The 24,144-nt window shown below is 40.5% G+C and overlaps 1 protein-coding gene across 12 annotated transcripts in view; it reads left to right on the top strand.

Annotated features, from left to right (window-relative positions):
- SLC8A1 (solute carrier family 8 member A1) overlaps positions 1–24,144 on the top strand; it is a 348,486-nt gene that overhangs the window by 295,341 nt on the left and 29,001 nt on the right. For all 12 annotated transcript variants that reach the window (XM_090281198.1, XM_090281195.1, XM_090281194.1 and 9 more), the window contains 2 exons: positions 4,086–4,216; positions 8,464–8,563. In XM_090281198.1, coding sequence (XP_090137324.1) covers positions 4,086–4,216; positions 8,464–8,563 — 231 coding nt within the window. The remainder of the gene's footprint in view (positions 1–4,085; positions 4,217–8,463; positions 8,564–24,144) is intronic.

Genomic DNA, 24,144 nt, shown 5'->3' with positions numbered 1-24,144 from the left:
GTTGTGTTCGTTGCTCAAGACCATGATGTTATATGATTTATTATCAACTTGTCAATAAAATATGGTGAGTTTGAAAAGACAACATGGATATGTATGTATAGAGAGAATGAATTTTCTCTGAGAAGCAAAACTAAGGCCACCCCATGTCATCACTCTACGTAAGTATGGAAGTGAAACTGACTTGACCCTAGTAAAAAGGGACTGCATTTGATCCAACCCTCAAAGTGAAAAGGAAACAAACATAATGGAATGCCAAAAAATGCTGTTAAACTATTTCCCTTTTCAATAAAAGGTATCTAAAAGAGGACACAAAAAAGACAGCTCTCTCCTTTGCAGTGTCAAAAATCTGCACCATAAATGCTAATTTATCAGTATCATTATAGAGCACTAATAGGATTTGTCCAGCTGCCTTTTCTCTATTACATGTAATATAAGTATAATGATCTCTTAAATGCCCATGACATTTATGAAGTGAAATTAGCTCTGACCCTTCCCGGACACTATTCCTTTGTGCTTCGACTTCTCTCTGCCTGGAATGCCTCTCCTGGCCCTGCCACCTCCTAGCCATCCTTGCCACCACCTTCACCTGGCAAGCTTCTACACATGTTTCAAGGCCAATTGCAAATTTCTCCTCTTTTCTATGATTTTCTCAGCAGAGTGAGCTGCTTCTCCACCCTTGTCCTCAGCCCTTACCTGGCTCTACTAGAAGCTGTGGTACCTCTATGCCTTGCTTCCCGTCAGACCATGCGCTCCTGGAAAAGGGAGGGAAAGGGGGCATCAGTATACCAACATGTTGTAGGAGCGCAATCACGTGTGCTAAATGAACAAATCACCTTTACCTACAAAGAACAAATAAGAGGCTTTTCAAACAGTGAGTTGGAGAGTCACACAAGTATTTATTGAGCACCTACTACATTTTATACATTATAATAGGCTCTGGGGGTTGTGAGGATAGTTTGAAGGGCAATGAGACTATTGATCTACCTCAGTCAGTTTACATGCTGGATATTTGTACATAAAGATAACACTTTTTAACAAGTTTATTAGCAGGATCTGTATTCAATACACTCAACAGATATTAAGGGATTAATATAAAGTTAGAGTGGTTGTTCCTAAATAGGTCAATTGGGATATTTCATGCAAGAAGACATAGGGTTTTGAAAGATAAGGTGCATTTAGCTGGATGGAAATTGGGAAGCTTTTCCAGATGGGTAGACAATAGGTAAAAGTTTGGCATTAAATTCAAGTCAGATTTGGAGCAAGAGTAGGAATAGAAACAACATGTCTTGCTCTCCTTTAGGTTAGTGTGAAATCTGTTAAGAGTATTTCCTAAATTTTCATCATTCTCATACCTCCTTTATAATATTTGCTTTTCTTCATACCTCTACTGTTATTTACCTTATTAATGTAATTTTTTAAGTTGCCTCATGTTTGTTCTTTACTGGATTAGTTTTTAAAAAAAAATCTTGTCACTGGCACTAATGGAAAGCTAGAATTATTTATCATTAATAGAAAATAAAGTTTAAAAAAGTTTAGAATTTAAAAACGTTATTAAATTTTAACTAGACAGTCAAATGCTCTTTGCCTGAGAACTGTTTTCTTTTTCTCTTTTTCTTACATAATTTATTTATTTGTTTGTTGTTTTGTTTATTTATTTATTTTTAGAGAGAGGGGAAAAAAGAGAGGGAGAGAAACATCACTGTGTGGTTGCCTCTCACTTGCACCCCCAACTGGGGACCTGACGTGCAACCTAGTCATGAGCCCTGACTGGGAATCAAACCAGCGACACTTGGTTCGCAGGCCAACGCTCAATCCACTGAGCCACAGCAGCCAGGGCTCTGTTTTCTTTTTCTTAAATGGTAGAAACCCAAATGTCAGGAACTAGGTACAGACATAACAGCACCAAAATAAGCATTTCTTCTTGATCAGAACTGAAGGATGATTAAAAGGAGAGAAGCCTTTTCACTCACTGTGTATTCAGTTCATTTACTACCATGTCCATTTACTCAATACCATGTTCCAAATCATTTCATTTTGTGAAATGTGACACTAAACAATGCCTCCACATAACCTTTCTTTCATAATTTCTTTTCTTTTTTTTTTACCAAAATTGCCCTGCATCTTAGTAAAAGCAACTTAACCATTTATAAGTAAACTACAGAGAACGGAGGGGCTCCTAAGAAATATTCTTCACACATGGCTTTGCAGTTCAAATAAAAATCTAAGTTATAAGAGTTCTTCTTCTGAGAAAAATAATTCTAACTTGATGTAAGTCTTCAAGGCATCCATGTTCAGCCAAGGTTTTGAAGAAAGACCTTAATATAACTGCTGTTACAAAAGCTACCAACAACATTATCCTGGGTTCAAGGATTAGATGGCAGTAGTAATTAAAACATGACTGATCCGTGCACTGGAAAGTTGGACAGTGCATGTTTCAGCCCACCCCCTTGACTACACACACATAATTTCAAAGATAAATCTTAGGGACACCAATCAGAACCTTTGGCCTTCCCTTGGGTTACAACTTCCCAAGCCAACTTTTAAGAGGATTACCACTTTTACAGTTAAAATTCATGCCCCTGCACCTCTTCCTTGCACCTGCTAACATTCAGCAGTTTCTGGTCAGTCCCAAATTACTCCTTTTTAGTCTTCATCACATTTCTTCAAGGGCCCTGTGATCACTGGGGATAAGAAAGCAGATTCTGACATATCCTTTTAGGAAGATACTATTGAGTGCATACTAAAGACTTCATTGATATGCTACATTGTGCTTTGGGCTTCTGTTGGTTCTGACACATGGCGTGTATAAAATGCTCACCCATCTGCTCTGTGCCCTAGCAGTGAACAACTGTCCTAGGAACTAGTTTTTGCAACACTTGCTAGAGCATCACATGGAGCCACCAGAGCAGGTCCCTCAGCAGAGGAAAACCGTGTGTCTTTGGAAGGAATGGGAGGTGTGAACTCCTGCAGAAGCTAATGCCAAAATGCTAAGGAAGGAGCCTGGGCCAGAAGTCCCACCCTTTCTGCTGTCTGCTCCGTCAACAGGCTCCTACTGCAGGCAGTTTGCCTGGAAAGTTCTAAAAGTGGGGACATCAGTGCTGAGGTCCTTCTGTACCACCGATGCTACCTCCTTGGAAATGAGGAGTATTCAACTTGACTCTGAGGGGAAGGGGCCTGTCTTGCTGTAGCATCCTGGGCCCAAAGGATAAAGGGGCTGAGTGATTATAGGAATAGTGTCTGTCCTTCACATGTGCATGGCCTTTTCAGTCTGGGATTTATCCTAATGACCTTCACTTAGAAAGGAACCAACTGTGAGCTTCCCCTCATTAAGGGACTCTCAAGTCCATTAACATTTTCTCAGCACCCCTCAGCCTCTCCTGGAGTGTAAGCTACACGGTGGTTCTGGAAATAATCATGGTCACATGGTGAGTAGTTTTAACTCCCCAGAGGCCTCACCTTCACCCTCCCTGTTAATGTGAAGATTAACATGGTCAAGGTATTCCTAGCACATTCCAGCTTTGCCCCAGCGACAGGAAGCACTGGAGCAGCATCTCACTGAGACATAATATGGATGTTTTTGCTTCTTAACTTGGCTCCTGGCAAGTGAGTGGCTAAGGTCAGAATTGCCCTTCCATCATCTCTCCGGCCCTGGGGCATTCTCTGTTGCCTCTAGAAAGTGGAGAGAAAGAGGCCAGACTCCTTTGTCCCTTGAGTCACTCTTGCTCTTTTAATTGTGTTACCTTTTGGTCACGTGCTAAAGGAATGTGTACAAACAGCCAGGTAAGCCAGCATGCAGGGGACAGCTGACTGACCCTCACAACACAGACCATGTACAGGCAGAGTCTTTCTCAGTGACAGGCCACTAGAAGTTGTATTCCCTAGCCTGCGCTTTCACACGTGGGACATTATAATCACGTGCTGTCATAGTGACACACCAAGCCTGACACACTCCCCTCCAGCCTTATGATGTCACCCAGAGACTTTAAGTAGGTTGTTAGGGCTTCCTTCCTTCTTGGTTTCCTGATCCAGGGATTTCCAAATAAAATGGAGCACATTGCTCACTTTCTCGCCCTTCCATTTCACAGAGGAATGTGACGACAAGCAGCCGCTGACCAGCAAAGAGGAGGAGGAGAGGCGCATTGCAGAAATGGGGCGCCCCATTCTGGGAGAACACACCAAGCTGGAAGTGATCATTGAAGAATCCTATGAATTCAAGGTATGCTCATCCACACTGTCCACCCGGGAGGCCAAGGCCATCCTGGGATTAAAACTGTTTGTAGAGGCAGATAATCTCAGGAAATTGCTCATTAACAGAAGGCCTTCACAGCAGAGGAATTAGAGAGTAAGTAGGGAATCAAGAGTTCCCACAAACCAAACAGCATCAGAATCAGGGCTTGAGGTGGGGGGCGGGGGGTGGGGGGGTGGCATCTGTCAAACGGTCAGAGATGGCCCAAAGGGAAGGCTTCGTTTGAAAAGGTAACAAGGAAGAAGCAAAGGTGGATTCCAAGAGAGTGTTATGTGTGGAAGAAAGCAAGCTGTTTTTGAAAAAGTTAATAAACCTATTAAAAGCAAAGCACAATCACACTGAAATTTAGGTGGCTTTCGTTGGGTGCGACAAATTAGGCTTCTGTTTCGAAGGGGAGGTGGTAAGCTCTCCCTATGCAACATTCCATCAACTAACTCCCGTTTATATTTAGTCACCCTGATGAGATCCCAGGACATTTTTGCACAATCATTACACTGAAGGTATAGTGCCTGTACCCGAAGAGCTTAAAATTGGGCTGATAAGTTGGATTCCCAGTTCTCTAGATAATGACAGTTATTCTGCAGAAGTTAAACAAATGGGCCTTGGGGTGAGCTTAGGACTTGGAGGGGCAAATTCCCATCCATGCTTGGCTGCTGCCTCTGCCCCCAGTTCACCTCGCATCCTCTCCCCTCCACATAGTCCTAACGTCTGTGGAAACTCCAGCAGGGCCACACCTTCGTTTTGCGGTGGGACATGAAAAGGAGCATCCTCTCTCTGGCTTTCCAGCACTACAAATCCAGAGCACAGCAGTGTTTTCTCCACTCACTTTTTAAAAGCAGACTCTGCTTCTGTTTGGGAAAGCAGAAGGAGGATTCCAAAAAGGAGAATCAGGCCACCAACTTAGAAGCCTCAGTAATTTATCTGGATTTTCCATCATTGTGGCCTCTTTTCCTTTAGCTGAGCCCATTAATTATTGTTTTTAAATTTAGTTCATAAATTGAGGTGGCTGATAGAAGACAGGTGGAGAGAAAAAAAAAATGCCTTTGCAATTAAAGTGGATTTTTTTTTAAGATAAAAATGCAATTAAACTTTCCCCTTCAGGCAACTGAAAAGCTATCTGTTAACTTTTCCTTTCAGTCATTCCCCTAAAGAAAGAGCAAGCAGGGGTAAATTCCCAAAGCAGTGCTTTCTAGGAAGACCCCAACCATCATAGGAAACCTGTCATTTGATCTGGAACCTGGCTCCCTGCACACACATGACTGCTACACACTCACGTTCCCTGTAATTTCAGAGTACAGATATCTCAGACTGTCCAGAGGTGCCCACCATCACTCTTCCTCAGGCATCTTCTTTTCATCTTGAATCAGAGGGCCTGGTGCCACTTGCTGCAGCAGAGATTCTGTGGCTTGGCAATTCTGTATGAGCTTTTCTCCCACCCCTCCCAGATCACTGATGGAAAACTGTGTGTTCTCTCCCTTATAGGACAACCCCCAACCTTCCCCTTCCATGGACCGTGACTAGGAAGAGCAATCACAGTAACTTCCTATAGGAAGTGTTGGGTTGGGTAGGGCAGTGCAATGCAATGCTCTCTTGAGTCCAAAGCTCTCTCCAGTAACCACCCCAATGATCTGAGCATCTAAAATTGCCCCAAGCCCTGGCTCAGTTGGTTGGAGCATCGTCCCATACACCCAAAAGTTGTGGGTTCAATTCCTGATCAGGGCACATACCTAGGTTGCAGGTTCAATCCCTGGTTGGGGTGCATATCAAAGGCAACTGATCAATGTTTCTCTCTTATATCCATGTCTCTCTCTCTCTCTCTCTCGCCCCCTTCTTCTCTCTCTAAAATCAATAAACGTGTTCTTGAGTGAGGATTAAAAAAATAAAAGTCCCTCCAGTCTTTTTACATAAGTCTAGTTGTTTGGGGTACTAATCTTTCTAGAATAGTTTCTGTAGACTATTTCCTCCCATCTCATTCAAGTTCATCAGAATAGTTACTGTTATTAGAAAAGGGCACCTTGGAGGCAGTTTTCTAAAGTGCCCGCAGGTGTCAATTTTGATTTGTATTATCTCTTTAAGAAATTTCTTTTTCTAGACCATGGCTATTTTAAAGAATTTGTTTAAAGGTCTCAAAACTGCATTAAAACCCCATATCTGGGTGACACCTTACAATGTCCCGCTCTGCTTTGCCCACTAGGTTTTGTTTACTTGTGACTGAGAGCTTGGCTTTCCTAAAACCCACTGCTGAGGGGGAGATTATAACAATTGCTTATAAGGCTAGGACAGTGGCGAGTAAATCACTGGCATATAGGAAACCTCCAGGTAGGTACAGATGGCCATGTCTAGGTTCAAGTGTCTGAACTTCAGTTTCATCTTACTCATTCCGCCTCCTCCCATGAGTCAAAGGAGGACGTATGCAAATTAAGTCCGAGGAAGAACCCAAGCTATCCCATAGTTCTGCAGGTTAACATGAACTAAAGTTTACAGTCTATCCTGAGTAGTACATATTTATAAAATTTAAGTTTAGTTTATCTTAAAACTTTGTTCTTTAGAGATATTTCTTGAGGCAAGTCTGCATTCAACTATTAGACCAATTTATTTGTTTGACAGTTTATCTCCAGGTGACAAACATGGGCTTCTCTGCCTAGGCTTCAGAACAGAGAGGACTCCTTAGGAAAGAGACCTATCCCAAGTTTCCATTCCATGTAGGAAAGATCAAGGTCATTTCTTGTCACATTCCACACAGAACTCTAAATTGGCATCAACCAAGTCATTCAGAGTGCTCGTGAGATGTGGCCGAGTCGACAGAGAAAAGGCAGATGCTTGTCATGTTTCCAGCTGTGGTGGCCAAGAGCAGTGACAGCTACAGCTATTATTATCAAGAGCACTGGCAGTTCTAGACACAAGGCTAGAGGTTGAAAGGGCACCACCTTAAGGTCAAACAAGCTAGCGAAGAATGATGTTGGAAACACAGAGTGGGCCAGTTGGAGATGGGCTCTCTTGTGTTATCTCAACATTTCAAGTCAGTTCAAAAGGCTCATTGAACTTACACACTTGGCATTCCAATTTAGCTTTGGCCCTCTGTACAGGCCCCTCGGATTACTTTTCTTATTCTTTTAGTACCAATTAGCTTATAATGTGCTCTCTCTCTCTTTTTCAAACCATAGTCATCAGGTATACTGTATTAAACTTGGACAGAGTTTAGCCTAAGTCAAATAATATATGTTTTCTGCCTCTTTGCAATTACTGGGAATTCAAGGATGCTCTGAAAGTGTGGATATGTGGTAGACTAGTCGATGTGGTAGTTCCTCTGGGAAGAGCAGCCTTGGGTCCTGGACGTGACCTCCCGGTAGTGGCTGTCATGTGTGGGCGTGTCTTGGGTGCATCTGCTTAATTATTTTTCTTGCAAATGCTTGGCAGCTCCCGTTGTTACATTAAGTGACAATTAGAAAACTAAGAAATGTTAATTGTAAAAACAAAACCCTTCAAAAAGGTCAAAAGAAAAATAAGAGGTTCGGTGTTAGCAAAGCAGTGGCGGGGGTAGGGGGTGGCCAGTGCAAGGTAAACTGCAAAGTGCCCTAACCTATATGAATTGACCTTTTCTTGTTTGGGGCTTCCTTGTTTGCAACAGGAGTAGGGTGAGAGCAAATCCTCTGACAGCCGCCAGGCTGACAAGATCGGTAGCCAGAGAAAATCCCATTTATAGATGATCATACAGCAGCAATTTTGATATTCTGCTGTCTGGCTGTAATTTATTGATAAACAAAAATCCGATAACAGTTTTTAGTTTTATAATCTATCTTCCACTTCTGGTTATTCACAGATATGTAACTGCTGAGCAAAGCATGTGTTCATTCAGTTGCAGTGAGCGCACCATAGACGAAGCCAGTCGAGAAGCAAGTTCATCAAGCATTCAGGGGAAGGGATGGGCTTTTGCAACATCTGCTATTCCGAGCACTGAGGCCATTATTCATTGGCCATTAGGCAGTGAAGGAGGCTTATATTCCCTACAAAGAAGTTTCCATTTCAGTTATGTTTCCAAGTGAGGACTATGCCTGTTTGCATAATCATAACAGTGTTTGATGGCAAGACAGTGGTTCTGAGCCTAACATCTGCTACCCTTTATATAACCTTGGGGATTCAAAATCAACAAGGTCTTAGATTTTCCAAGGCCTTAACTAATCCAGCAGTTCTCATTGTATTCTTTTCAACCTTTCTAGAGTACTGTGGACAAACTTATTAAGAAGACAAACCTAGCCCTTGTGGTTGGGACAAACAGCTGGAGGGAGCAGTTTATTGAAGCCATCACTGTCAGTGCTGGTAAGTGCCTTTCTCTGCCTGTTATAGATTGTAATGACCCGAGCTGAACTAACTTTTCCTACTGTGACCACTTGGTCTATGTCCAAGCACCAAAGAACTTCCATGATGAAAAGTAAAAGAGAAATAAATGTTTTTGCAGCACATATGCACATTTTGGTGACTAGTTTAGACTCTCTAGGTGTAGAAAATATCCTTAAACATGACATTCTTTTCCATCTACCTTGCTTCTTTCTCTCTGGAAATAGGCAAGATAAATTCATAAGCTTTTTGTGGCTCTTTCTAATGGGTAGCCAATCACAAGGCTTTGTCTGAAAAATTCCCTAAAGCAGAAGTGGCCACATGAGGGTCACAAAGGACACAGCAAACTCCTAGGTGGGACAGGCTGACCTGAAGACACTTCACCACCACCATCTGCATCATTTTACACTTTCTTCAACAATGTGTAACAAATAAGTGTCTGCACTGGCTCTAGAAGTGGAAATAGAATCACATTCTGTTTCTTCCTGTACAAGCAAAGTGCAGAGTTTTATTTAGGAAAATTCTACAAAATGAAGTGTTATTCAAACTCGAAAAGCCAGAGACCTGAGGGAATTAAATAGAGAAAGAAGTGTCCCTTTCTTACATTGTCAAACCTTGTCCACCCTGTGATTGTATAAAGATAGAGGAAAGCCCCTCTCACAGATTCATTAAAGCAATGGTACAGGAGGATTTTTTTAAGCTCTTCTTCTTCATCTCCACTAGCTTTTCTCTTTCAAGATCCCTGCAGGCTCATCTTCTGTTACAGCTAATGAACAACACTATAGTTTTCCAAATAGTAATTCCCAAACTGTAAAACACGGAAACAGCATTGCCAGCAGGTGGGCCATGACTTCTAACACAACCCCCTCCTTCCAATCTGCCACAGAACAATTTGACAGCTCTCCCAAATGCTGTGGGAACAGAGGGTGGTAAACATTTTTGTGCCTGTTTATTATTAGTGTTGTTTATAATCACACTTGGGTTTCTTGTGATTGAGTCTACAATGGAAATTTATGAATATTAAGTGGTGAGTAATTGCTTAGGAGAATGGACTTGGAATTTACATGTAAATTTTCTTAGGGATAGGGGAAACTCCTACATTTGGGCTGCTGTAACAAAATGCCATAGACTGGATGATTTATAAACAACAGAAATTTATTTCTGTTCTAGAGCCTAAGGTATATAAGACCAAGGCACTGACAGATTTAGTGTCTGGTGATATCCCTCTTTCTGGTTCATAGACAGCTGTCTTCTCACCATGTCCTCACATGGGTAAAGGGCTGAGGAAGCTCTCACATCTCTATTATAAGGACATCAATCCCATTCAAGAGGGCTTTGCCCTGGTGAACATCTTCCAAAGCCTTTACCTCCAAATGCCATCATGTTGAGAATTAGGTTTCAACATATGCACTTGGGATGGACACAAATCTTTAGTCTATAGCACCCCCCCCCATTATGGCTTGTGTTTTCTATAAATCTAAGATTAGTATCTGAGGCATAAGCTATACTCCCTCTTTATAGAGAGAAAGACTAAAAGGACAAAAGTAACTTGAATAAGAAACTATTGGTGAGGCCAATGGTAGAAAAAATGAAAAACAACCAAAGTATTTTATTGTGGGCTTTGACATATCAGAATTGAAATAGTAAAAGCAACCTAAGTCTTAATGAGCCATTCCTCATAGTTTCCAGGTTTCCTTTTGCTGAAAATGCATGAGTTTCTGTGTGATGGTCATGTGCTAGACATGATGCATTCATTTTTCTACATGTCAGTCATTGTTCTTGGTGAGAGGGATATGAAAGTGAATGAAACAAACAAATACCCCTGCTGCAGTGGAGCTTACATTCTAATAGTAGAGACAGCAAATAAATAAAATAAAATGTATGAATGAGGGTGAGCTTCCATGAGAACAACAGGCTATGGAAAGAGACAGGAAGTGTGTGTAGGAGCTGCATTGGACAGTGGCCAGGAAGACACGGTCAATAAATGCTTCAATGCCGAATTTGCTTTTCTAGCACAGGATTGGTTTTTTTGTGGGTTCGTTCACACATTTTCATAACTCTCAGGGACCAGGGTAGCCATTTTATGACCAGCCTATGGCAATGGAGAAGGGTTGTTTCAAACAGTGAGAGAGATTATGCCACCAATGTGGCCAAAGTTGTGTATTTGATCTTGGCCTGAGTAGGTATACAGAGAAACAACCATAAGGGTGCTATACTTCCTTACTTTAAAACAGGGAAGATTTTGGTTTTCAAATACTTTTATATATTAGATTGAATTAAGTCCTCTCAAGATTCCCTGAGGTAGATGTGTTAAGATTATTCTTACCTTCTAGAGGAAGAATCTGAGCCTCAGCTTGGTAACATTGCTTTGCAATGCAACTCAGAGCCCTGATCCACTAAAGACTAGTCCAATGTGCTGTCCACTGCCCTGAAGAGAGAGAACTTCCAAAGTGAGAAAGTGGCTCCCCACCGCTCTCCTTGACTGACTGACACTGGTCTTGTCACCTCTCCTGGTGCTCTGGTTTTAGCACTCATGATGAGACTAACTCCCACCCAGATCCTTGGAGGAACTATAAACAAATGAAATGCAAAACCGTCTTATTTGCCATGCAATATATTGCGTTTTTATGTTTCTATATGATGGTTAGGGAGTAAGAAAAATTGCTTAGAAATTTGCAGGCTGCTGGGTAAATTAACCTTTTCTACAATTTTGAGATCAAATATCAGAAAAGCAAACCCGTATTTTACAGGCACAAAATTACCTGAAGGGCAGTTAGAAAGTTGAATGTTTGTCATTAGGATTAAATTTAAGCGCCTAAAGAATGTTAATTTTCTTAGGTTGTTAAATGGACAATAAAATTGGTAAAGCAGCATTTATTAAAAACAGACTTTGATTGGATTTTAAGATTTCATGGCTAAATAGTTGCAAATCTGAAAGATTTGCCGTATTAAAAATATTAAATTGCTTTTCAACAGCTCTACTGAGAGGTTATTTCCTGTGCAATTTTCTATACAAAATTAAGTCTATATATCTTAAACAAAAAAAAAAAAAAAAAAATTTTTTTTTGTAAGTAAGATTTTGCTTCCATTTCTCACTGATTATATTTGAGCTAGTTTCAAGATAGCCTCTAGTAGTCTTTTTGTTCCCTGGCTTTTTCTGAACTTCATAGCTCAGTAGCTGGGCCTCCTATGACCATAATGTGCCCATAAATCAAGTTCTTATTGTTCAATATTTGTAGCATTAAAGGATTTATGAGACTCCAGATACTAAGACGGGATCAAGCAGTCACATTGCAGTGGTTCTATCATTTCCTGGGTGGGACACCAGGAGCCGTGGCCTGCCCACAGTCAAGTGGCGTACAAGGCCAGGCCAGCCCCCACACCAGGGGCCTTGAAGACGTGTCAGTGGCTGTATGTCTAAGTGCAGCTAGCGTGCACTGTATGTCCAGCTTGAATTTCCCCCAATGCCTCCTTCTTCCTACTGTCTCTGCCAGGGCAGAATGGAGGGTTGGCTTTAAGAAATCGTGTACCAACTGGAATACAAGGGAGAAGAGATGTGTCCCAGAGAAGGGCAAAGAGAAGGGCTGAGTCAAGAGAAATGACAGTGCCAGTCCACGACAAATGACCTGCTGTTCTTCACCTCTGCCTTGGGCCACTGAGAGGTGGCCTAGAGAGTGATTGCAAGCCTGGCTTTGGAGACAGATGGGGGTTTGTGTCCCAGATCTTCAGAAACTCTCTGGGTGACTCTGGGCAGATTACTTCACCTCTCAGTTCACTCATATGTAAACTGGAAACCGCTGCTCCTCACGCATGGAGTTGCTCTAAGGATTAATGAAGGCAATGCATATTTCCACGAGGGCTATCTGTACTTCTGCATACCACATTCGGTTGCTTGGGAAGCAAATCATATTGAAGACCCCACAATAAAATATAGCCACATTTTGTGTAAATGAAGTCAAGTCAGTTTAATTACGAAAATGTCTAAGTGACTAAAAACACTGCTTCTTGGTTTTGTTTTATAGTGTTACACATACCATTTTATACATAAGAAAATGGAGATTTAGAAAAACAATGTAACTTGCTCAGAAAGGAAAGCTGGTGAAGGGCAGTGCAGGTATACCGCTCCGCCTAGCATTCACTCCAGGGTGAAGTGTGCACTCACGCGCTGTGCCGAGAGCCCGAGTCCAAGCACACGCACACACACACACACACATGAACACACATGTAGACAATAATTCACTTGAAAATACTGTCAACCTGAAGACTGACCCACTCTACATGTCCTAAATAATAAAATAAAAATAGTGCCTCCAATGAGTTTCAAGGGATTCAGACAATCTGGTCTAAGCAGGTATCTTTCTAGCATCTCCTCTGTTACTGAACATCATTACTGAGGATCCCATTTAAGCAGTTAAGAGAATCCTGCTGGGTTAGGTTTGACAGAGTCACTGTAATTATAAAAGAATCAAAATGCAAAGTTGGCGGGGGCAAGGGTGTTAGAGACTGTGAGTTTTCATTTTCCATTTTCTAAATGACTGTAATGATTATTACTTATCCTTTATCTGTAACTCATAAGCTGACTGAAGTTCATAAAAAATCATGGTTTCACAGAAAATAGTTTCAACTGCCTTCAAGGAAGTTTATCGAAAATCTATATATAAGTCGTGGCTCACTTTATGCTTAAATAATGTTACCACTTATTGACTAGCTGCTACGTGGCCACTGCTTTATATATATCATTTCTGTTCCATACAACTATATCAGGAGGTAAGTATCTTTTGTCCTAAGTTTACAATTGAGAATCCTAAAATCCAACATGGTTAATTAGTGTCACACAACTAGCAAGTGGCTTGCTGAATATAAAAACCCATCTGAGTCCAAATCAAGCAAGCTTTCAGCACAATCCTGGGGGTCTTTCCTACAACTTTAATTTGGGTCTGAGTGGCCAGAATTCAAGTGAGTTAATGCAAGACAAAAGGGACAATGTTGATGAGTCTTTTACTCTCAGCTACATATGGGAAGTTAAGGGTTTGGAAACAAGCGTGCAAGCATTGGACAGAGATGCAGAAGGACCAGAAACAATACCAATTGTAGGGAGTAGACAGGATTAGCCACTGCATTTCCTAGAAAGTCCAAGTTTAATCCCATCGTGATGAACCCAGAGGGAGTTCCAAATTCTTGTTGTGATCTTGGAATTGTATTTATAGCTGCTGCTAGAAAATATGTCAGGTTTTCTGAAACAAACCAAAATCAATGCCCCCATCTTTTTTCTTTGAGTTCCTGCTATTTCATTTCCCTTTGGTTTGATTAGCTATTTGGGTAGGTTTTCATGCTTAGAATCACTAGCACGTTTGAACTAATAACAATAGCAATTATTTTAAACTCTAAACAGGAGAGATGAAGAACACTGCTGTCATTCAACTGAATTCTCATTCCTTTTTTCAATATATAGCTAAAATATTCACATTTTTGTGATAAAGAGTAGCTTAATATGGGTGACAAATAAAGCATTTAATGTAAAAACTTATACATTGGAATCTTTGGTTTCTCTGGAGATTTTAGTCCAAATGGTTAAAGAGCCACCATCTAGTTGGATAGCTGTAGACAAGTCCTTTAACGTCACCCATGAAATTAGGGGGTTAAAATAGGTGACCTATGTGTTTGGAACATGGATATACTAAAGGGTCCTCTAAAAGACACTTCATCTTCATCAATAAGTGTCAACCTGCTTTTCTTGGTACTGTTATTTGACATTTAGGGCTCTGACTTTAATCAAGTGGAATGTCTGCCTTAGAGTACAAGGTAGGCAAATTGGGTGATTTGGCCAAAGCTCGATTAAGACATCTAATACTTAAGACACACTGTCCAATGCCCACATTAATTAAAGACAGTAACTGCTCTTCCTCACTTTGAATTAGATATTAGAAAGCAAAGCTTTTTTAACTTCTTATCAGTTTCAACTTCAAATCCGCCCTCACTGGATTATAATTTAGTTATAATTTTAATTTTTACCTTTAAAGTATGATATTTGAGAATTATTATTTTTTCTTTCCTCCAAGTTAGAGTAATTATTCATGATGTTACTCACTATACTTTTTAAAAACATGATAAATTTCCACTTTAAAGTTTTGTTTTCCCAGAAAATTAGTTTTTATCATCTCTTCAATTAGAAAATTATAACTATATAATTCTGTTTTCTTATTTAGTTTGGTCATCAGTTTAGTCCTTTTATTTATTTATTTATTTTTGTTCAAGTGTTCAAACTTTACTTATCTCAAGTGTATGAAAGCATTCTTTATTTCCGCTTTCTTCAGATATTTTTTGTTCAATTTTATCTTGAAGTATTTTACATGTTATTATAATAGGTACAGATCTACTCATGTCCTCTTAGAAGCAGAACGAGTCAAAATTAAAATCCTTTTTAAAAAAAAATTACAGCAAATTTGTCTTATTTATCACTATTTCTCTAGTACCTAAGACGGTGTTTGGCAATAATAAGTATTTGTTGAACAAAGAATATGTGAACTTATGTGTGAATCAATGTTTTTAAATCTGAATGTAATGTATTAAAAAGCCTTTTTTCACTATATCATACTATCATGTCTGATGTAAAAAATATCTAGATAAATACATAAATACTGTCACACACATGCCAAGTTTCAGAAAGTTTCAGAGACATATAATTCATGTATAATAAATACATATACACAGGACATGCAGAGACACATATGCATAGATTTGTACACATAAAATATATATTTATTCTTGCATGTGCAAATCTATATTTAAAATGACAGTTTCTGTCAATTTTTCTTGTGGAATTTTACTGTGATTTAGCTAATAGTCATGATCCTAACTGAGAAGGAGGATGACAATAACTTCCAGAGAGAAAACTATGTGTGGGAAATATACCAGGGCCATATTGGTAGGGAAGCAACACAAATCAGCTTAAAAATGTCAATGATCACAGAATACGGTGTTGAATCAGGTAGCTTCATCACCCAGTTTCAGAACACATCAGGCCAGCTAGACATGGGAGGATGACAGAGGGCAAGAGAAAGAGCAATTATTTTCTGGCCCCTGGATATGCTTTAGCTGGTGTTAATGAAAAGAATATTGACTTGTTGGGCTGTTTTTCTCTGAAATTGCTTATTACAAAATCCGGAGGAAAACACTGTATTGGAAGGCTCCAGAATGATTCAGCGATCTTCGCCTTTATGCCTGAAGTCACATGTCTTGATGTGGCTTTTGTCCTGAGAGGTAGCAGCTCAGTTCTGCAAACAATACACAATCACTGGACCCAGTAGCTGTTTTGTTGGCAAGGCTGCTGAGACTTGAATACAGTTTGCGTTGTGAACACAGTTTTAGTTGTTGCCTACTAATCAATGCCCCGGGTGTGGGGGGCGTTTCACCCCCAGGAGGGAGCCTTTGTACACAGTTTTTAGCAGGGGAAACATTTCAGCATAATCCTACGAGGCAGAAAGAGGAGAAAATATAACTGACACACACGTGTGCACGCACACACATGCACCCCAAAGGCAGAGAAAAACCTTATAAAAGTGACTTGCAGCACTAATTCCTGCTGCTCACAGCCTGCTTTCTCCATAAACCTTGTCATTCTGATCCCTGCAATCAAAAGCCACTTGCCTGAACCAGTAGGCTTTGATACACTCCCCAACCTCTGCATCTCTTGCTCTGTCTGTGCCTGGTCATGTCTGGCTGGGTGTTGTCTGAAGTCCCGTGAGAGCATCTTCAACCAGAATCCCAGCACAGAGCTGAAAAGGAGCTTATCGATCAGCTCTTCCAATCTGTCCTATCTTGGTAAACAAGAGCCTGAGACCAGAAAGAGAGAGAATTTCACCCGAGGTCATGTAGAGGCTGTTTTAGAACCTAAGATTCTTGCTGGAACATACAGCATTGCTCTCATTTTTCTTCTGGAGTTGCCATTTGTGGGACCAGTGCCTGAGTCCATATTCCCTTGATGTTACCTAAGGACTTCTGGGCTTTGATGATGTGATTCTTCAGCATTAGGCAAAGCAAAGACCCAAGCTTTTCTGGGCCAAAACTCAAGGGCCTGACATGGAGAGAGGCCCTGCCACCAGGGAAGAGCTATTTTGTGTTCACACAAGCCGCACAGCAGCTCCGTGCAGGAGGTACTCGTGAACCCATTTGTGAGGTGGGAAAACAGAAGTGCAGATTTGACCCTGGCTGGCCCAGGGTTCTTATTCCAAGGTCAGACCCCTTTGCATCTTGTCACTCTTGTGCCTCTCAGAACTTAATGCCTTTTAGCCACGGGCTTAATTCTATTCTTGACACTTTGCTCTTGCCTCAGAGTCTGTGCACAAGGTGTTGCCCCCTGGGTAGAAGGCTTTCCTTCCACATCTGGATTTTCTTATCACTAAGGTCTCAGCTCACAGATCACCTCCTCAGTTTTTCAACTGTCCAGTCAGGCTTTATTGTATCACCTGACTTCATTGTCCTCACAGCCCATATCAGTATCTATAATTATCGTGTTTGTTCATTTGTTTTATTTGATCACTCTCTCTTACCCGTGGAAGTTCCATGGGTCTGTTGGGCTACATTTCCAATGCCTGACACAGAAACAATTCATAAATATAAATGGTAATTTATACCATTCACTTAACAAATGAATGGTATAAAGTCCCTCTTTTGATGTCTCCATTCCCTTTGAAGATTTACTATAGATATGGGTCCAGGTTAAGGGTTCAGCCTAGGCTTGTGGTACAAAATAGTGACCTGAAATAGTTTTAGAGCTCAGACCTATAATCTTTTTTTTTTAAACAAGGTTACTTTATTTTATTTTTATTTTTTATTTTATTTATCTGTTTTTATAGAGAGGGGAAAGGAGAAAGAGAGGGAGAGAAACATCGCTGTGTGGTTGCCTCTCACTCACGCCCCCAAATGGGGACCTGACGTGCAACCTAGTCATGGGCCCTGACTGGGAATCAAACCAGCGACACTTGGTTCGCAGGCCGACGCCCAATCCACTGAGCCACAGCAGCCAGGGCTCATACCTATAATCTTAATAGCATTTGTACTATGCCTTAACCAACTAAAGAAAACAAGCCAAAAACTTACTGATAATGACAGAGAAAGAGACCTTTTTAGCATGGTTTATGTTGAAGACAAGCATCACAACAACTTGGTTCAGTGTTATTATTTATGAAAGACTAAAAAGCCACTGGCAGACACACATACTTGACTGTCACACCCACCTTAGCCAGCTTACTCTCTTAAAAGAGAATGTTCATGAGCAATGAGGGAATGGAAATATTCCATCTGAATTCCACTAAGGAGCTAACCCTCCCACCACTAACCATTATTACTACATATAGGGTCATAGCTTTCTTAAAAATCTCAATTATCTTTTTAACAGCAAAAGAGAAAGTTAGTGATAGAAGAAATGGACAAGAAAGGGAAGTACAAGGAGCATCTCTATGAGGTGCCCAAGGACATGTAACTCATCAAAGCCCCTTTGTTCTCAGTGGAGGACCCTATTTACTGGGATCTCATTGAAGATCACGACAGTGAGGAGAAAATGGGCAAGCAGATGAGGTTGCCATGAACAACTGCAATTACTTTGTATTGTGCAAACCAAGTCTATGATTAGACTTTTAGGTTCTCAGCTTCTGTCACTACTTTGCCAGCAAATCAGCTCACAAACCCCATGATCAGAACAAAGTCCCTTCAAGGGATACTGAGACCAGGAAAGCAGTCATAGAGGAGGGGAGTTGTCATTGCTGAAGGTCTAGAGTCCTTCTCATTTGCTAAGCAGAGAGATAGATACTTGCCACCCAAATGAGAGAATCCCACTGCCCAATAGGGCGAATATAAACCACTAAGAGAGAATCTTCCCAAAGATGGAAGGAAAATCAGACACCTTAGGGAGAAGAAAGGAAGTAGAACGAACATTCATTCCCCGCCCCCCCCCCCCCAAAGCATTCAGTGAGTCAAGTAATTGCAGTGAGGTAGTGGAAAGATTTTTAGATCTCACAAGCAACACTTGACCTCTCTGAGCTTTGGTTTCTTCATCTTAAAAACTGGAGAAAACAATACCTACTTTAGCAGTTTGCTGGGATGATGAAGATTAAGTGAGATGTTTGTGTGTTTCCCCATGCACTTAGCAAATAAACCCAAATTCATAAATTAACCACAGCAGCATCTTAAAATCCAGACAGTCTTCATACTCCACTGCTTGAGGGGCAGCCTTTGATACACATCAACTCAACCCTTTGTATGAATTTTAACATCTTCCTGGAGCATAGCATTGAGCAGTTTGTTAAAACTAAAGGGTTATTGCTGCCTGAACAGTTCCTCCAAGGCTCAACTTCCCACACTGCAGGAGGCTAATTCACACAGCTGCTGGTATTTACCAAGTATTTTCAGAGCCCTGGGGCCAATCTTAGAACCCAGTGTGCCCACATGCTACCCACTGTAACTAAACCAACTAAACTAGAGGAAGCATCTATACTTGCTGAGTATCAGTTCTGCTGGTTGAGGGTTTATTTCTTAGGTGCTCAAGTCTATAGGGAATATGCTTCTCTATTGCAGAAGCCTGGATTTCTGTTAATCCTACAATCAATAAATGGCAAGAGGTCACAATTTCAAGATTCTCAGCCTGATGTGGCTTTATTTTGAAAAAAACAAAACAAAACAAGGCTTGGAGCAAAAACTCACAAGACTAATTGTGTCAACGTATGCTCATTTAGGAGTGCTCAGAGCATGTAAAGGAATTCTTAAAAGAGAGACAGGCTAAGCAGTCAATGTTCAGCTTTATACTGACACATTTTGCCAGTAACCATACTTGCATGGGGCTCTAGAACTCCTTAGTGGATCTGTTTTTCATTTTGACAGTGGCTTCAGTTGGTGAGAAATATTTCTGTCACATTAGATATTTCTTGTACTGTATTAACCATCCTAACAAGGAGCATAAAGGCCTGAGCCGGTAAGCACTTTGTTGTCTGTCAAACATTTCACCCAGGAGTTCATTCACCCAGATAGGGTTGCAAGTTATTCACAGAGAGTGAGTTCCTTCCCACATCCTTTCCGGTATTGTCACATCACCTGTGCCTAACGCCCCAAGTACAAACTAACTAGCACTGATATTGTGAGACAGAATGACCCATTGCCCTCTCTAGCTTGGAAAAAGAAGATGGGGATGATTAATATGATCTATACAGGTGTCCTCTCAGAACGGGCCAGCAGTCCAAGTTACAAGTCTATAGCAATCATGAACTCAACCTCTTAGATGTGGGGGCCCAGGCACAGTAGATTCTAGGCATGGCGTCCACACTAATTTTGTTCCCCACTAGCTAGTGATGAAGGTCCTTTCAGCAAACCACCAGCCTTGCTCTCGGGCCCTTAGCTGCACGGGACTAGGACAACAGGACTAGAAACTGACAGCCCAGCTCACATCCTCCCCACTGAGAACCAGCCACACCAAGACTTTTTTTTTCACAACCCCAAGAAATTTTGAAGAAAGCTTTAAGAAGGAAAGTTCTTAGAAAGAGCTTCTATGATGTCAAGGTACAGGTTTTCTAATGACAAGGTTTAACTTGGACTGAAAAAACAGTAACTAATCATTTCTCTTGAAAAACCTAATAAGGATAGATGGACAATTCTACAGTTGTGTCTCAAAAATCCATTACACTAGTGTGGGAAATGAAAGACATGACCTAGAAATGGCACTGAAACAGTGAGATGTTGTTAACCTATTTGTGTAAGTAAGCTCTATGTATGACAATGTGTAATGTGGCCCCCCAAAGCCCAATGTGTACATTACTGAAAGTGTGCCCAGAAGGAGAAAAGGGAAAGACCTTCCCCAGAGCAGACAAGTTAAGTGCCTCTTGGAGTTGCATTCAGCTTCAAGCACCATATTCTAAAAAGGAAGGTTATGACTAGCTTAGAGAGTGCTCGGAGGAGTGTGACCAGTCTGACTGAGCATTCTGGAGGGAAGACTGAGGGTGATGTGCAAGTAACCAGCTACAGGTGCCTATAAGAATGTCATGTGGAGCCAGACTGGATTTATTCCATACCACCTAAGGGATGGGACCTGGATACATTAGTGGAACCTAATAGCCCAAGGTGACAGCTTGAGCTCCTAAAACTTGGATTGTGAGATCATGAATGCCTTATAAGCTAAGACTCAAGTGTGGCACCAGTGACCATTTAACAGAGGTTTTAAAGGAATTCACATTAAATAGGGAGTTGACCTTGGCAAGCTCTGAAACCCTCCCAGTGCTTTAAATTCAGTTATTTTCTATAATAATACCTATATGTTTCAGCTGATAGAATCAAATACCTGCCCTTTTTTTCCTCTATGCTTTGGCAACCTGTATCTATAAATTTGAGCAAATTATGTTTTGAGATCTCCTTTGTTAAGGACTTACCTTGTAATATACTTGGTCAAAAAATTGCAGACATCTACTTTTCATCAGAGAATATATAAGTAAGTATTTCCTGACCATTAGGTTATAAGGAAAAGTTTATAGCCCTTCTCCCAAATTCAGAACAAGAGATTAAATTCTTGTTTGGGAATGAATCTTTAGGTTATTAAGCTTAGTGGCATATAGAAATCATTAAGGGTTGGAAGAGATGGATAAATGTTTTCTCACTAGAAATAATATACAAGAATGTAAAAGGGAATGGGAAAGAAAAGAAGTTTTTAGATCACCAAGTGAGCAAGACAGTAAAAGCCACGGAGTTTAACTCAAGTCCTTACATAACACACACACACATACGCACACACACACACACACACACACACACACACACACACACACACAGATGCAAGAAAACAAGAGAAAAAAACTCATCAATTAAATCACAGTTCTTGGTTTTTTCCTCTTATAATGTGAAGGAGTAAATTAGCTGACTACTAAGGTTTCTTTTATCTTTTATATTTTATGATTTTGTAAGAAGCTTAGAAAACAAAGAGAAAAGGAAATGTACAACAGAACAGTAGAACTTGACTTATAATTTACTATATATCAGGATGCAAAAGAAAGTAATAGATATGGAGGAGAAAGCCCATTCCACCAAGTTAACTTGTTAATTTCTTTGGAGACAACAAATCTTGGTGCTCTGAAGCTAAAGAGGCACAAAATTAAAATCAATTCAATTTATTAAAAAAAGGGAACAATATTTCAGAAAGAAGTTATGCCCCAAAAAATGTGCATAGAATGTAGAAATCCACTGTAGCGACCCAGCTTCACAGTTACTGATTTGTATATTACACAGGGCTCCTAAGTAACACTTATTGGGTTCATAAAATCACATGGATGACAGTGTTGTTGGCCACAGATGTCATTTTACATCCATCCTGTCATACTTCTGAAAAGTATTCTGATAATTCTCACTATTCCATAATGGAGGATTCTCTTGCAGAATAAAAATGGACTAATTATAGATATAAATGAATACCTGGAAGGATTGAAAGTCAGATGTGTCCTCAGATTAACAGTAGCATACATTCCCCAAACTATTTTCCATTAGAGATTTGTGATAATATCTGCCAGTTTCCCAAATTCTAGAGTGAAGAGCTAGACACAAACCAGGATGTTTGATTCTGAACTAGATGATTGACTTTGACAACTAGAAATGGAAGTAAGAACTTGTCATACTCTAAATCACAGATTTCTAAATAATCACCACCATGATGCCCTCCCTTAATTATTATTGTCTTGGTTCCTGAGTTTAGTTGGTCCCAAGGGCCTGAAAAAGAACATGTGGCGCATACTGCTGAAAATTTATCATCTTTAGAAAATAAATTAGAACAAACATTACTGATCAGTGTTCTCACATTCCTTTAAAAAGGCATCAGTGTATTTCTGTAGCATTTAGCATAGGAGGAATTCTCAGATTCACATTTTGAATCAATATGTGACAGATGCTATAGTCCTCAACTTGCTTCAATAAGACATCATGTGCAGCAAATAGTCCCCCAGACTGTAAGATCAAATCCCAACTCAACCACTTACCAACTGTGTAATTATTTTAGAAAGTTACATAATTCTCTGAACTTCGGGTTCTTCATGTGTGCAATGGGATTAATAATTCTCATCTCTCATGGTTATTGTAAGGATTAAATGAAATGAGGCATGGGGAAAAATCAGTGCCTGTTATTTAGTAAGCACCCCATCATGTTCTCTCCCTCTGTTTCTTTCTTCTTTTCTTAAGATCAAGCAGCTTGAAGAAGCTATAGCAATAATGTTCCATTCAAACTGAATATAGATTCTGTGTAATCAGGGAACTCAGGTCATACTGCTTTACTGCCTTTCTTCTGACAAGTAGCAGTGATGGAAAATGGCACTTCTGTCTGCAAAGAGGTTCACAGTTCTACAAAGGACTTGGGCATTTCTTCTTTCTGTCCTCACCACAGGTCTGTGATGTGGAAGCTAGGAAACTAAGTTGACAGTTCAAGAAGGTCAAGTGCGATTCCTCAAAATAAGCTATGGGAACTATAGGTTGACTTAGGTTTTCTGACACAATACTACACTCCAGTAGCCTCTTTTTCTGGTTCTCAAAGCTCTCCCTGAGGCCAGACACTGAGCATCCCTAGAGGGATGTAAACTAATCTTTGGTTTACTTTAGATGTTGTCTTATCTGCAAATGGCAAGGCCAGGGGCTACCTTTCATGATCACTTGCACTGATGATAGTCTTGTTTTCATGCTCCACAACAGGGGCAGAGCAAGTATGGTGACATCAGTAGCTGAAGTGATCCTCTCTCCACTACGTGTGGTTTTAATGATTTGGCTATTTTTGTGGTTGTATTTTCAGAGCATTCAACATATATCAAGGGAGTCGTTTAAAAGGCCAGGGGCAGATTAATCAACTATAGCTTTTTTGTTATCTTTCCATTTGTAGAATCCGTAAAGCTGAAAAGAAGGATTCTGAGATAAGAGGATCCTTTGCTTGGGATCCTATTAAAGGAAACCCACCAACCAGCCTGCCTGTTTCTTTGCTAATGCAGGGGAAGGGCTTGAAATTGCTTGCGTAGCCTCCAGTAACTCTGGGCTAGCAAACACAGGGATGCAGATTACCATCAACTTCGCTGTCACATAAAGATGCTCCCAGGCCTTTTTTTTTTTAATGCCCCAGTGATCTTTGCAAGGAGCAGACTTTTTAGTCCAGATGGTGATGGATGAGCATAATATTTCTTTGTCCTTTTCCAAGACAGGGTAATTGTGCATCACGCATGGCAGTCAGTGGTCATTTTTAATATTTTAATGACATGAGTTGGAGATTAAAATTTGTGAAGAGCAGTGAGATCCCAGGAGAAAGGATGGCAAGCCACTTCTACTTTCAAATGCAATAAAACAGATGGGCCTCCGATTCCAGACATGAGCATTAAAATATTTAAGATTCCTTGTAATACTAGAAGCCCACAGAAGGAAATCTCAATCTTGTTCTCTCTCTCTCTCTCTCTCTCTCTCTCTCTCTCTCTCTCTCTCTCTCTCTCTCTCTCTCTCTCTCTCTCTCTCTTTCTCTCCCTCTCTCTCATTATGCATGGCACACTTATATATCATGAAGTTAATTCCAG

This window comes from Furipterus horrens, unplaced genomic scaffold (genome assembly GCF_987537825.1).
Source record: "Furipterus horrens unplaced genomic scaffold, mFurHor1.1.pri manual_scaffold_6, whole genome shotgun sequence".
Lineage (NCBI taxonomy): Eukaryota > Metazoa > Chordata > Mammalia > Chiroptera > Furipteridae > Furipterus > Furipterus horrens.
The sequence above is the reverse complement of the archived record's forward strand: the minus strand, read 5'-3'. Positions and strand labels throughout refer to the sequence as shown.